General features: G+C 38.4%; 1 protein-coding gene and 1 non-coding gene across 22 annotated transcripts in view; both read right to left on the minus strand.

The window, feature by feature from the left end:
- The window catches only part of CADPS2 (calcium dependent secretion activator 2), a 525,179-nt gene that overhangs the window by 68,105 nt on the left and 441,406 nt on the right, over window positions 1-15,668 (minus strand). For all 21 annotated transcript variants that reach the window (XM_013050847.2, XM_045062940.1, XM_045062933.1 and 18 more), the window contains one exon: window positions 11,122-11,278. In XM_013050847.2, coding sequence (XP_012906301.2) covers window positions 11,122-11,278 — 157 coding nt within the window. The remainder of the gene's footprint in view (window positions 1-11,121; window positions 11,279-15,668) is intronic.
- On the minus strand, window positions 8,634-8,769 carry LOC123387122. Its single transcript, XR_006601479.1, has one exon.

The raw sequence follows: 15,668 nt of genomic DNA on the forward strand, positions 1-15,668 counted from the left end.
TTTATTTATTCCTGGAGATTCAATCACAGAGCTAGAAGGTACTGTATAGATCATGCAGTTCAGTTTCTTTTGCCAAATGTCACCTAAATAAGATGCTGAACATTAAGGATGAAATATTCTCACTCAAACCACCTCAACCATTGTGGTAAGCAAATTAAAAAAAATATGCCCATATCTGAATTTATTGGCTCTCCACTTCAGAGCTCGCCCTTCCTCCTTGCGTATCCAATAAATATGCATTACTCTGTATCTTAGACGAATTATGTTTCTACAATTAGAATTTTGAAAAACTCAGTTACACTATGAAAAAGTCAGGAGACTGAAGAAAACTATTATATTCAAAATGAATGAATGCTGTGAAAATATTTAATGTGCTTATAATATATATTGAAAGCTGGACAACGTTGCATTGCTACACAGCTAGACTATAGCCTAACTCTTAATTTATGTGGCCTACTAATAATAAAAACAGAAAGACCAAAAGGCTCTACATCTTGATAGGTGCCATTAAGCACTGTCATTATTTCTAACTAGTCCAAGACACACTCACTTAAGAAATTATTACATTTATAAATAAAAATGAGTATTCTACCTCATCAATTCAAATGCTTCTTTATTATACACTTAGAGATTATGCATGTTGGCTATTAAGTCATACTTAGTTTGTTAAAATGAAGAAGCACATAGGAGAATCAACACTCAATGTGGTTATTAAATGTTATAATGATTCTAAGATTAAGTACCAGTTGACTCAAATGTAATTCTAGCAAGAGCTCTCTTTTTTGATCTGCTTGATAAGCACTGAATTCATCAACTTGTCAAATAAGCCTCCTTCTCTTGTATTCCCACCATGGGAGTGAAAACAGATTGTCCACTAGATCACTATATATCAGTACCTGGTGATTATACCACAGGCTTGGCCTTTAGTTCCTATATCCAATTAGTCATCCAGATCTGTGTATTTTTTTTTAATTTAAATTTAAATTTAACATACAGTAGCTAACATACAGTGCAAAATTGGTTTCTGGAGCAGAATTCGTCGATCATGGCTTACATAAAACACCCAGGGCTCATCATAACAAATGCCCTCTCTAATACCCATGACTCAGAGTATTTTGTATCCTTAACATCCTTCTTCACACGTCCCTTCCTCTTCAGCACCACTGCTGTTGCTCTACTTCTTTTTTGAAGATTTTATTTATTTATTTGACAGACAGAGAGATCACAAGTAGGCAGAGAGTCAGGCAGAGAGAGGGGGGAAGAAGCAGGCTCTCGGCAGAGCAGAGAGCCCAATGCGGGGCTCGATCCCAGGACCCTGAGATCATGACCTGAGCCGAAGGCAGAGGATTAACCCACTGAGCCACCCAGGCGCCCCTGTTGCCCTACTTCTAATCTTCTCATCTCCTGCCTTGATTAGTGCACTAATCTCTTTAGTGGTCTTCAGGATCCCAATTTTCCCTTTGTCAACCATCTTCTTCAAATCTCAAAGCAGACAGGCTGGCCAAAATATGAAACTCATTGCCCTTCTGAAAGATTATATTTTTTGGTGGATCATCACAACAAATGCAAACAAACTTTGCATGGTATGAAAGCCATCTATGATTTATCTTAAAAAGGAGCTTGGTGGCTCATCTCTGTGTCCTGACCTCCATATTTCCTGTGGTCCAGCCATAATGACTCACATGGTTCAGTTCAAGTCTACACTTAACTCCTCCAAACTCTTCTGGAAATGCTTTGTTCTCCTGTCCCCCTGCCCAGTTACTGGTTTCAACTGTCTACTCTCTACCCTGTGCAGGCTTCCACTGTGGTCCAAAGCATGCTTCTGCACCTGTTGACGCTTCTGCTTCTTCCTACAAGTGTGTAAGGTCTTTGAGGGAGGGACCGTATCTGTATTCTTAGTATCCAGCAAAACGCCTGGCTCCAAGCAAGTGTTCAAATGTTTGTTGAATGAATAACTACATGGATACAACATTAAGATGACCGCATTATTTTTCAGGAACATACTGAAGCCTGCTAGTTCTTCATATTTTCTATGCATATTTCTTCATAGAATATGCAGTATTAAATAATATTGGCATGAACATCTATTTTTGATCCATGTCCAAGATCAGACTGCTAGAAATTCTGCTGGATATGAATGTTGGCTATTTTTAGGTCTCATATTTTAATGAATGTGGCAGAGGGAGGTTTTTTCTGCTCAGTCATGACCCTTGACATCAAACTTTCACATCCTGAAGATAGGGGGAGAAAACGGAATGTTCCTATATTTCCTAAGGCCGGTCACAAATGCTTAATTCTGGCCAAATTCTGCTCATGTTTCAGCAGTGTTCCTTTTTTACTTTTTTTTTAAAAATTAAATTATAGACCCGTTTTCCAAAGTCTCAGAAAACTGGCAACTGGCAGTATTATTTCTTTGGTAATTAGACTCATGAATGGGGAGGGAGGGAAGGAAAGAAAGAAAGAGGGAGAAACAGAGAGAAGAGGAGAAAAGAGGAGAAATAAAGAAAATCTGCAGAGGGGCGAGGAAGGACAAGAGAAAGCATGGTGTCAAAAGGCAGGGCGACGGGAAATACACACGCGCTGTACTTGTGTATGGAAATGTATGCTCTTTTTCTCAGTTGCCCATATGCCAGTTTGCATTCTGCTCCTATCACACACTGTCAAAAGCCCTCTTACTACTTAGCCCCAGGCACCAGAATGAGTGCTTCTATCTTCTCCATCTGGTTTAGTCAGGATAGGTTGTGATTTGGGCTGCCACCTGTCCCAATCAAGCCTCTCCAAGGCACCCATTCTCACAGTTCATTGGAAGAGGCAAGTTCTCAGTGCAGCCTTATGCAAGAATGCTCCTGACCTTCTACCTGAGGTGTGGAAGTCGAAAGGACTGCTCAGAAGGAGTCTAAAACAGTGGCTGGCAAGAACGTAAGCGGGGGACCAGCATCCACTTTGTTAAATCATCTTTTTTTCCACCCAAAGATTCCACGTTTCCATATATCACCTTGTCAGAAAAGGAAGCATCAGTGAAGCATCAGTGACATCAAGCCCGAGAGTGCAATTAGAAATGGCAGAAGAAAGCAAAAGGCTTAAATAAAAGGTAAACTAGGAATGCAGATGTGCCCAATTATTTTGAGCATCCCAGTAATTAAGAAATTAGTGTTGATTATTTACATACCAAAAAGAGCCTTACGTTTACAAAAGTACTTGTCAGAAGCTTCTAATAGTAAGAGTTCGACTGAGAATTTAAACTATGATCCAATTAATAATAATTACTGAGATAATAATCATGGGATAAATGAAGAACAAGCAGATAAAAGAGTTCCTGTATACTTTTTAGGGTAAAAATATGCTGTTGACTCCTGAGCCCATGTAACCCAATTTTATAGTATGCCACCCCTTTCCAATTAGTCAGCATTAATGGATTACTAGAAAGAATGACTTTCCCACCTAAATTTCAGAAGAAACTAGTAATTCGTGACCAGCAAAACAAACAACACCAACCACACTAAAAACAAGACTTGGCCACAAAACAACAATTATTCAAGGGATTACAAACTGCAGGGATCCTGCACAATGAAAGCCCTCTGGATAAAGATATAAAATTAACAGGCCACTTTCCATGTTGACAAATGCTTATAATGAAGATTCCTATCACTGAAAATATGAACATGGGTTTCGCGAGAAAAGTCAGGAAGATTGCAGCCTAGAACACACTTAAGTAAAAGAAAATTCATACAACCAAACAAAAAGATCTCCTGAGATCTAGGAGCAGCCTCCAGCCAAGAATCTGGCACATTATTTAGGCGCTCAATACACGTGTGTTTACTGAATAAATACCAACAAAAACCCACTGCCTAAAGGAGACTTAGAGAGTATGCTTTTTAAGTAGAATAGAAAACTCATTGAGTTTTATTTTCCTTTTAATTAAAGCCTTAATAGGTAAATTTATATAGTTTGGTAATATTTAATTTGTATACTTACTAGTATAACAACCTCCTAAAACCATGTCCACTTCCTCCTTTCGTGTTCACTTGTTAAAAATGATCTACCTATTGGGGTGCCTGGGTGGCTAAGTGGTTAAGCCTCTGCCCTTGGTTCAGGTTATGATCTTAGGGTCCTGGGATCGAGCCCTGCATCAGGCTCTCTGCTCAGCAGGGAGTCTGCTTCCCTTCCTCTCTGCCTCACTGTCTACTTGTGATCTCTCTCTGTCAAATAAATAAATAAAAATCTTTTTAAAAAAATGATCTACCTATTTACCTACCCACCCACCCACCTACCTAAGGAACTGAAAGCCCTGGTATTATAATGTTTCCTATATTTTGGACAACGACTCAAAATCCAAGAAATCCAAGTTTAAAACTATAATTAAAAAATCCTTAGTACAGTAAAAGTAATCGAGTTATATTTTTATAAATTATTGCATTATAGTAGGTAGGGTATATATGGCCATACGCGCTACTAGATGATAAGCTTTTCAAGGGTCAGAACTGTTTTTAATCCATGTTTCTGCAAGGTGATTGGGATTCATAAATTTTAGGCATTCAGGGCTTATTTCTTACAGAATTAATTCAGTAAAAAACAACATAAACATTAACCAAGGCTTAGCGTAAAGATGGAGAAGTCTCACAGTCCTATAGTTCTCATACTGTCTTTTATGAGATTAATATAAAAGCCAAAGGGGTAAGTCTAACATTTTAGTCCAGTTATGTACAAACTTCTGATTGGGATTACGTTCTGCGCTGCTTGCTCTAGACGAGGCAAACAATTGAGAATGGCTGTAACGTGATCAACAGCCCCCAGACGTAGGATCCTTGATGCTCACAGCCTCCAGGACCAATCAGAAGTCTCCGCGAATCTGCTGTGAAGGACACGTAGGCCTTCTAGAGCAGGTTATTTTCCTGAAGGCATTTAATTGTATGAAAATATAAGAAGCAGACTAAGAATTTAAAATATCCACATGTCAGAAAACCTAGAACAACACTGTGGAACTCAACGAAAAAGAAAAAGCTAGCGACTCCTCGTTTTCCTACTGATACACTCTGGCAAAACAGATTCTGATGTACAATTTTGAATTCAGTCAACCCGGAAATCGGAAGTAAGTACGTTTTCGCATTTTTGTGGTCATCTCATCATTTAAAGAAGGGTCTATCTATAAAACGAGGCTGGTTCACAGCCCTGTGGTAGTCTAGAAGTCCTATCCGTCCTGCATTGTTCCTAGTAGATCTACGTATAGATGTATCTATAAACACCGCCTCGTGAATTTCAGAGGCACAGCTCATTTAAGCGCTCGAGGTGGAGGAATATGCAGGTGTCAGCCCTCCATATTTCAAAGCTTGAAGATTAACCTCATATACAATATGGCGACCTAACAGTTCCTCATTTGAAAGAAATCTGAAAAATAATCTCTGATACAGCCCGAGTGTGCGAATAACCCAGCGGGATTTCCACTTCTTCATTTCTTAATGAGTTTTTTGATAATGAGAGGTGACTTTGCCAGTCACTCTGGGCTCTATTATGGCTAATTTGACTCCACTTCACTCTCCTTGTTAATTATTAACACTAGCCTTTTTATCCTCATGAGACCACATTCCCATTTTTCTTTTTTCGATCTTTATGAGCCCATCTTTATGAAGGTGAAAGTCTTGGAGAATAGGTTTTCACTTAGTGTAGAGCCCGAACATTTATTATTCGTTTAGGCAGGGACGCTGTGACATTGATTATATAAGCACGGGTGTTCTTCAGGATGGCTTTAATGTGCTAGCAATGTGAAAAGGCTGTTAATTAAAGAAGAAGCACCGTGGTTATTTTTCACTTGGGAATCCGTTCCCCAAAGAATGGTCATTTGCCACTTGCTAACATATCCACAGATTAAAAGGTGACTAGCTCCAAGGGTTTGCCTTTCAGGAGTGCTGAAAGAAATGATCTGTGCCATTTGCAGATGGCTTTCGTTTGTCAGAAGCAGTCACTTGCCATATTTATTATCGACAGGACAATTGCAGAAGATGGCAGGCAAGGGTAGAATCTTTTTGTGCTAGCTTTTGAGTCACACAGCACCATTTAGCTAGCATGCTAATTGCTTCATTATGAAAACATTTATTTTCTCTCAATTTTAAGACATCTCTTTCTCAAAACTGTTTCCTTAGATACCATTTAAAGTGATTACCCACTTAATTATCTCTTTAGTTGGGGGTGGTGGATTGGGGTCGATGGAGGGAGGACGGAGGGACAAGCAGGAGCTGTCTTTTCTGGATGGAAATCAAGGAGCTGGAGTTTGTTTTCATCATCAGTCCTGCTCTGGGAATCAGTGGGTGAGTCTGCGAGGGGCAGGAGATTGGGGACACTTGCTAAAATTATGGTGCAGCAGGTACTCTTCCCTTGAGGAAACACCACATTTCATCTCCAAGGGTTCTTAAGGCTAAGACTTCCCTTAATCATGACCAACTCTAAGGAAAGACGTAGGCCACCGGCAGAATTTTCTTCTTCTTAAAGTAGAAACTGAATCTGCTGTCTTGAATCTTTCCGCCGACTCATTGGGTTAGTTCCTGGCACTCTCATCACGGACGTTTTGTCATGTACTTGACAGGACGATATATACCATTTTCTGGTTCTTTCTGTACCTTTTAACCATCTCTCTTCCCCTGCCCCCATAACTCAAGGACCTTCCGAGAACTTTCTAAGATAAAAATACAACTTCAAGGAATATCCTCTCTTCCTTGAAAAGACTATATTGTTTTATAAACACCCCAGAATCTGCTTTTTTTGTGCAGAGCCAGACTGAACCGGAGACCACCCAGGGATCCTTGCCAGCGAGCTCAGACCCAGGCACATTGCCTCTTAGGGATTTAGTTTCCTTGGCTGGAAAACGAGGAGCTTTGTCAAAAATCCTGTCCACTTTCCAAAAGATAAACGCCTATTTTAAAATATCAAAGCATCATGATTTCAATAAAAGAAAGATGGTAAACCACCAGCGGGGGACATCTGAATTATTCGTTAAAAAACAAAACCCCAAACTACTCGGCTACCAAATTTTCGAGGCACAAAGAAAGTAAAAATTCTAACTAATGCCTCCAACTACTTGGAGATGTTGTTAGTAACTTCTATTTTGGAAAAGCAAACATAAGCAGGAACATTGTCATAAATCAAAGCCATTTAAAATATATATAATTCATTGTGCACTGCGTGTGAGGTTATAGCAAACATTGTTATCTAGCAAAATATTTCCTCTTCCAAGACTGGACCTTGCAGAGCGGTCCGTTTCTATTAGTCGTGGCTAACGATGTAATTAATTAGAATTGGGGCTATAATGTTATTTGGGTCAAGGTGGTAAAAGCCGTCATTCCAAGGCAGTGAGGTAAGACTGTTTCCTTCTAGGTGGGATTAAACGGAGAAGTTTTATGTTTTCCTAAAGCTTTCCAAAAGGTCAATATGGGGGCAGCAATAGGGTGACATTTAACATTTGGATTGCATTCACTAAATCGCTATTTGAATACTTCAGGAATTTAATAAAACAAGCACATAATTATTAAAAAAATTCTTCATTATTATCAAGAGTGATATTTATAGCAAAAAAAAAAAAAAAAAAAAGAAGTATGTTTTACCGGTCATTAACATATTCAGGGGCCTTGGTTTTTGGATAGTAACTTGTGAGTTTGAGATGAAAGTCACTACATTCGATTTCAATTCCCCAGACTCTCCTGTACTCCCCATACCAAAAGGAAATTATGGCACTGGGGAACTTTTCTATTTACCTCACTACATGGAGGAGCTGTTTTTCTCTGAAATAATTGATGTTTTCTCAAATCTGTTAATTACTGCAAAAATCAAAGCCAAGATCTAGACTTACCCCAAAACTGACATCGCTCCAAAAGGGATCAGTCATAAATGCTTCCATGTTTTAACTGAATCACGTGGGACAAAACAGCATACAATTACACATTAAGAGTTTAATAGCAGCTGATGTTACATTGGTTTAAAACAGGAAAGGGAGTAAGCACCTCTTTTGAATTAAATATTTGCAGGTCTAGATAAAAACTAAATTTCTGCTCTTCTCATTTTAGTGGTTTTTCCCCCCACCCCCCAACAGTCCCACAGAAAGTGATTTATTGCTTTCAGAACAAAGTAAGATATGTCAGAACTTTAGTTAGTGAAGAAAAACTGTTTGACTTGAAAACTTGTCTCAAGCATTATTTTTTCGGAGGATGAATATAGGCACTTCAACACAGCAAACTTTCCACTTGGAACCGTGTGGAGCGCAAGCTGGCCAGTTTGACACAGCTAAGGGCCGAGAAGTGGGGTTTGCACTCACAGCTGGCATCCCCGGTGTCAGGGCTGACCTCCTTGGCTCCTGATGACCATGGTGCTCCTTCTCCTCCAGCACCTGTTCCCAGCTCTTCCTTACCACCCCACGCCTTGCAATCCTGTGCAGAACCCTGCTTAGGTGTATTTGTTAGGTGCTGTCTTTGGAGCAGGCAGGAGGCCAGGCTACTTTTGGGGCAATGCAGGTCAGCATCAGCCCAGGGGAGTCTGGCACTATCCCAGGAGAGCCAGAGGTCTCATGTCCAGCACTGCCACTTCGCACCCTAGTTTGGCTGTGGGGTCAGCAGCCCTGCTATAGACCAAGTGGGGCTCCCAGCAACTACAGAGGTCTGAGACAGGAAAACAAAGCCGCCCGCTCATGGACACCCAATAATGATCCTCAAGGGCTGATCTTGGCCTCCAACCCTGGCTGTGGAGAAAGGGGAGCCCCCCCTTCCACAGCCCCATGGGTGAGAGGTCCTCATTTTAGTGTTCTTAGTGATAAAAATCTCATAAATTTACACTTGCAATGCAAGAACTCTTCTTAAAAACAAATATTAAAGGATGCTAATTCACTGGAGTTGTAGTAGAGGGTCCCCGAAACCCAATTTTTAAGAAGTCCACACTTGTTTTCTCCATAAATTCCGAAATGTTGAATAAGTTAAATGACTCATCATCTTTGCTGTTTGAACATTAATAAATGCCCCATCTTTGAATAAACTCTCCAATAAATTTAAATATGGTCAATTATTGAGTTCTCATGCAAATGGAGAAAGCAGTGCCAGAAATAAGCCTATGTTTATTTACTCTCAGTTAGGGACCTAATGCATAATATATGTATTTATTTTCTGCCCAGGTTTATGGTCTTAAGACAATATTAAACCTGAGTTATAATTCTTAGCAGAAAACTAATGATGCTAAAAGACTGAGAAAAGAAGAAGGTACCTAGCTGGCAGGAGGGAACCAAAGTACAACTTAAAAGCTGGCTGGTCATCGTTTGCAGAACAAATGATCCACATACAGATAATTCAGTGTGGGGTTAGTAACTTCTGAGAGTAGACACTGGGGATAAATCTTTAAAGTAGGAAACGGAGCTTAGTTCTCTGGCTTTCTAATAGGATCTTTTGGAAACAGAACTGGATAGGAGATGAAACTGGTCAAAAGAGGCAAGACTGAAATTTTCAGTTAGTTTCAGACTAGTATCTATAATATTTATTTTGTCTTTACTACATGTGAGCTGCTATGGTTATTAATCCTCACCACCAATGACACCGTAGTACTATTATTTTCCTTCCCTTATAGATGAAGAACCCAAAGTCCACAGAAGTTGAGCCATTGTCAAAGGTCAAGGTGCAAGTGGCAGAAACAGATGTGAATCTGTCTGGCATCAAAGTTCATGCTGTTGATTACTAAAAAATGATGCTTCTCTTACCATAACAGAGGTTCTTGACCAGCTCTCCTAAATCTAATGTCCATGGGAAGTCTAATACTACACAAAATCTAATATTAGTATGGCTTCCCCCACCCCACAATAAAACAGTAGTTTCATCAGAGGTTCAAAGGGACGAACAACCAGAGAAAAGTAAGAAATAATGGAGGGATGAGCAAAACCAAAAAAGTAATTTTTTAAAAAGCAAAAACAAATGTATAGACCTGGATTTAAGTTTAAACCCAGAAGTATAGAGTAGCGGTTCCCCAGAGGGGAAGAGAGCAGTTAAAAAAAGCTCTGGAGCTTTAAAATATAGCAAGTTTGAAATGTATCACAGGTGAGTCAGAGCAGCGTGAGGGCCCCTCTCCCGGGGGGCTGGGTAACTCGGGTCACACTGTAGGCACCATGTCCTCCACAACACCACGGTCCAGAGCAATATTGAAAACTGGAGGGAGGTCGGGGCAGGGGAAGGTGAATGGAAGGGTAATGGGCCCAGAAACCCCACCATGTGGGGAAGAACTGAATGACCTAGCAGCAATGACTTAGAGAAGAAAACACACACTGGGAGAAGGCTGTTCTATCCATCAAGCAGAGCAAGTCACAACCAGAGGTCAAGAGGAGGGCAGAGGTCAACTTGGAATAATAATGGGAAGGACTGTATAGAATAGGTAACTGGAAATTCCAAGATCAACGCAAGTGTTAAAGCAAAGGCTGTAAGCAGGACCCAAGGTTGAGTTTAAGGGAGACTTTCAAAAGAATCATCACAGGAAAAGCCCAAGAATCTGTATGCTAAGAAATATCCCTATAAAATCCTGTTGTAAAGTTAGGTCTGTTCTGGCTGCTAGAAGACCATGCATCTGAAAATTCGTAAACCTTATTGCACCGGGAAGAAATGTCTCAACAGAGGACCTCTACATTCTCTTAAATGTCTCAGTCCTGAGAGAGCATCCCATACGGCACAGCAATACCACACCATCATCTGTGGAAGCGAATCCCTTATCAGAATGCGTATGAGTAGAGAAACCTTAACAAAGCATGAATTCCTAGAATAATGACACATTTCTAAGGTGTCTTTCAGAGACGTAAGTATCTCAAGTGCTTTAGAAGTGCTGACCTTTGAAGATTTTTCTGATTCACAAGGTGCAATGAGAAAGATGTCCATGTTAGCAGGAGGCTGCATATAATAAGAGAGCTTCAGAGGCCCGTGGAGCAATGTGGGCATGTTCCTGGTGTCCCCCAGAACCAGGCCTGAAAAAGTCAGGGAGCCTGAGCAAACACTGATGTTATCTATGTCCGCCTCGCCGAGTGAGTGCCAGAGCTCTATACACATTGCACATTCACACCACACAGCACTTTCTCCGTCCCGCCCCATCTCATAGACTAAAGAAAATGCAAGTGCTTACTGTCATTTCTGAGGAAATTATTGAGTAGTTGGAAAAGAGGAAAACTATCCCAGGAGTCTTGTGGTTGGGCCTCCAGTGCAGTGTCCATATCTACTGTGAATAAAGCCCAAAATTTCTCCGCGTGCTCTGCCAATAAATCAGGCCACCAGGCAAATGCCTGTAAAAGGACAAATAATGTAAAATTAGATTACTTCTTAGAAATACACACAAATATCGTGCCACCTGAAAACATGTCACTGAAAATGAAATTGTAGAATGTCTTTGAAGAGGACACCACATTTAAAAACATTTCTATTCACAGAAAAAAGGAAATATTAAAATATATAAGATATAGTAGTTACGCTTAAATTAAGAGATACTAACATTTTTTCCCTTTTTTTGTTTTATATATTTTGCAAATGTTCTAAATTAAACCTGTATTTTTAAAGTAAAGTAATAAATGTCATTTTGCATTTTAATTCTGCTTTAGATTTCATATGTTACTCAATGACAAATTTGCTTATTTAAAATTTGTGTATAAAATTTCTTCTCACATTCAAAAAATGTTATCTTTTATTTGTAGTACTTTAAAAAATAAATCTAAGGTCTAAAGCTCAAACATGCTCCAATGTAAATTAGGTACTCTGGTAGGTAGGTAGTCTTATCAAATCTTACATAGTCTCTCTGATGCTCAGCATTTTAATTTCACAAGTCTTGCTATTGCATATATGACTACATATGTGAATATTTTAATTTTTGCCACTTAAATTAGACTGTAAACACTACAAAGACAAGTCTGTACATGTTGCTTATTACTTTATACTCAGCTAGGTATTTTCTAATGCCTTCTGCTAATGGCAATAATCACCCTAAAAAACCTGCTGCTTAGATGAGTGAAAATACTATTTACTTTTTAGAAAGTTCTTGAAAACCATGTAGTCTGATAATGGATCATAGCCCCAACACCACCTGCCCATGGAACCTAGCAGCAGGCCCAATTTCCCATGGTCCCTGCCAGCCAGCTGGCCCAGAAATCCTACCAACCACAAAATTGCCAAATTGTTCCCTAAACTACTAAGTGGATAAACAGGACTGTAATGAATAAGTTTGGGTTTTGTAAAGAAAAATCAAATCCAAATCAGATAACTCATACTGAAATGCAAAGTTTTAAGTGTCTTTTTCTCTCAGATCTATTTGATTTATATTAAAGGAACAAACTGTAATATAGGAAATTATGTGACTTTAAATGTGGCATGCATTTTAGAAGTTGGTACAAGTAAATAAAAATACCTTTAACAGAGAGTCAGGTTTCCTAAGAAATCCATATTTAGATAAATAGAAGATATTTACAGTCAGCACTTTTCCCCCCCAGAGCCTTCACTGGGACGAATGTCAAAAAAAATTTAATATGGCAGTCTTGTATTTTAAGCTCAAGCTTTTGGGGATACATTCTCAGGTCTTCTTCTTCTTCTTTTTTTAAGATTTTATTTATTTATTTGACAGAGAGAGACAGATCACAAGTAGGCAGAGAGGCGGGCAGAGAGGTGGGCAGAGAGAAAGGGGGGAAATCAGGCTCCCTGTTGAGCAGAGAGCCCAATGTGGGGCTCAATCCAGAACCCTGAGATCATGACCCAAGCTGAAGGCCACCCAGGCGCCCTCATTATCAGGTCTTCTTTAATGTGCAAACTGCAAATGCAACTGCCAGTATATGGTAATGGGAGTTAAAGAAAGTAGAGTTCTTATGGAAAGATTACAATATAATTTTCTCTTAGCTCTTCAAGGACAGACTTTCAAAATGCTTGATTCCACTAATCCCATGCTTCAGTGAATAGACTGATTATTCCCCACTTTATTAATATGGCTGGGCTATGTGAAATCTGATATCAATTGATCAAGATGTTAGATTCAGTTATGGATGAAAATGGTCTCAATTCAACTTTTATGACTCTCATCATGAGAATGCAAGGTGTTAACGAAGGCTTTTTTTGAGTCATAAAAGGGAAAAGTATTAATAAGGACTATTACCAGAAAAATTTGTTAATGGATACACAGTATAGAAGAAGTAAATTCTCACATCAGTAACATAGCTTGTGTGTGTATGTGTGTGTGTGTTTGTGTGTGTGTGTGTGTAGGGGGGGCGGTAGTAAAGTGTAGTGTTTCTGTATGTGATTAGATTTAAGTTATTACTTTAAAATGGACTGTTAAAAGGTCTGGATTCCAGTTAAAAGATAAAGACTTGCCTAAGAATAGTTTAAGTGTAAATGAATTAAACTCCCCAGTCAAGAGACACAGACTGAATAAGCGAATAAAACAAGATCCCATTATATGCTTTTGAGAGACTTTAGCTAAAGGACACACATAGGCTGAAAATGAAGGAATGGTAAAAAATATTCCATACAAATGGTAACCAAAAGAGAGCAAGGGTGATTATAGTTACAGCAAACAAAACAGGCTTTAAGTAAAAACTACCATAGGAGAAAAAGCGGGTCGCTATATCATGATAAGAGGGTCAATTTACCAGGAAGATAAAACAATTATAAATATATATGCATCTAAACAAACACTGACAGATCTGAAGGGAGAAACAGAAAGCAATACAATTATGACAGGAGACTTGGATAGTACACTTTCAATTATGAACAGTTCTCATCCAGATGGAAAATTAATAAGGAAACAGCAGACTTGAATAACACTATAGACTAAATGGATCTAAGAGATAGATATATAACATTTTACCCAACAGCTACAGACTGCACATTCTTCTCAAACATATACCCAGCATAGATCTCATACTGAGTCACAAAAAACTTAACTTCTGAAATCGCCCCAAATGTCTTTTCCAGCAGCAGTGGAATGAGATTAGAAGTCAGTACAAAAGAAAAACAGAAAAATTTACAAAGACATGCAGGTAAACAAGACATTCTTGAACAACCTTTGGGTGAAAGAAGAAACAAGGGAAACAGAAATATCTTGAGACAAACAAAAATGAAAACACAACATACCAAAATTTATGGGATGCAGTAAAAGCAGTACTAAGAAGGAAGTTTATAGCAATAAACATCTATATTAAAAAAGAAGAAAGATCTCAAACTATCAACTCGTGTCACACCTCAAGAAACTAGAAAAAGAAGAACAAACTAAGTCTGGAGTTAGGAGAAAAAAGAAAATAAGATGAGAGCTTAAATAAATGAAATAAAGAATACAAAACAACAGAAGAGATCAATGAAACTAAGAGTTAAGTTTCTTAAAAAATAAGTACCAACAAAGCTTTTGGCTAATAAAAAGATAGAAAATGCAAATAAGTAAAATCATAAATGAAAGAGAGGACATCGCAACAAATGCCACAGGAATAAAAAAGATTATAAGGGACCATTAACCAATGACTTATTGAATATGACACAAAAAGCACAGACAACAAAAGCAAAAATACATAAGTAGAACTACATCAAACGAAAAAGCTTCTGCATGGCAAAGGAGACCATCAATAAGATGAAAAGGCAACTTATGGAATGGGATAGAATATTTGTAAAAAGTTTATCTAATAAAAGGGTTAATATTCAAACATGTGTAAAGAACTTCTACAACTCAATAGCACGAGAACCTCAAATAACTTGAATAAAGGATCGGCAAAGATCTGAATGGACATTTCTCTGAAAAAGCCTTACAAATGGCCAACGGCTATATGCAAAGGTCCTCAACATCATTAATCATAATTTGATTTTTCAAATGCAAATCAAAACCAAAATGAACTATCATCTCACATCTAATTAGGATGGCTATTATTAAAAAAAAAAAAAAAACCCAAAGGTAAGTTTTATTGAAGATGTAGAGAAAAGAGAAGTCTTGTATACTGTTGGTGAGAATGTAAATTGCTACAGCCATTATGGTAAACAGTATGGGGATCTCTCAAAAAATTAAAAATAGAAGTACCATATGATGTAGCAATCTCATTTTTGAGTTTATATCTGAAGGAGTTGAAATCAGAATTTTCTTTCTTTCTTTTTTTTTTTTGAAATCAGAATCATCTTCTTTTATTTTTTTGAAACCAGAATCTTAAAGAGATATCTGCATTGCCATGTTCACTGTAGCATTATTCACAATAGTTAAGACATGGGCGCAATCTAGATATCCACCAATAGATGAATAAAGAAAATATGACATTTATATACAATGGAATATTTTTCAGCCTTAGAAAAGAAGGAAATTGTGCCATTTGCAGCAACATGGTTAAGCCCAGAGGATGTTATGCTGAGTGAAATACTCCAGACACAAAAGGACAAATACTAAATGACCTCATTTAAATGAGGGATCTAAATAGTCAAATCCCTAGGAGCAGAGAGTAGAATGGTGGTTTCAGAGGGTTGAATGCTTGGGGTGGGTGGAGGGGAGTGTGAAATAGGGAGGTATTACCGAAAGGATACAGAGATTTGTTATACAAGACAAACAACTCTTCGAGATCTGTTGCACAGAATAGGGCCTATAGTTAACTGCTATTATTACCTACTCAGCATTTTGCTTACAGGTTACATCTTCTGTTAAGTTAACTCACACAAGAAAGTAATGTGGAT

This window comes from Mustela putorius, unplaced genomic scaffold (assembly GCF_011764305.1).
Source record: "Mustela putorius furo isolate JIRA1106 unplaced genomic scaffold, ASM1176430v1.1 tig00003845_pilon_pilon_pilon, whole genome shotgun sequence".
NCBI classification, from domain to species: Eukaryota; Metazoa; Chordata; class Mammalia; order Carnivora; family Mustelidae; genus Mustela; species Mustela putorius.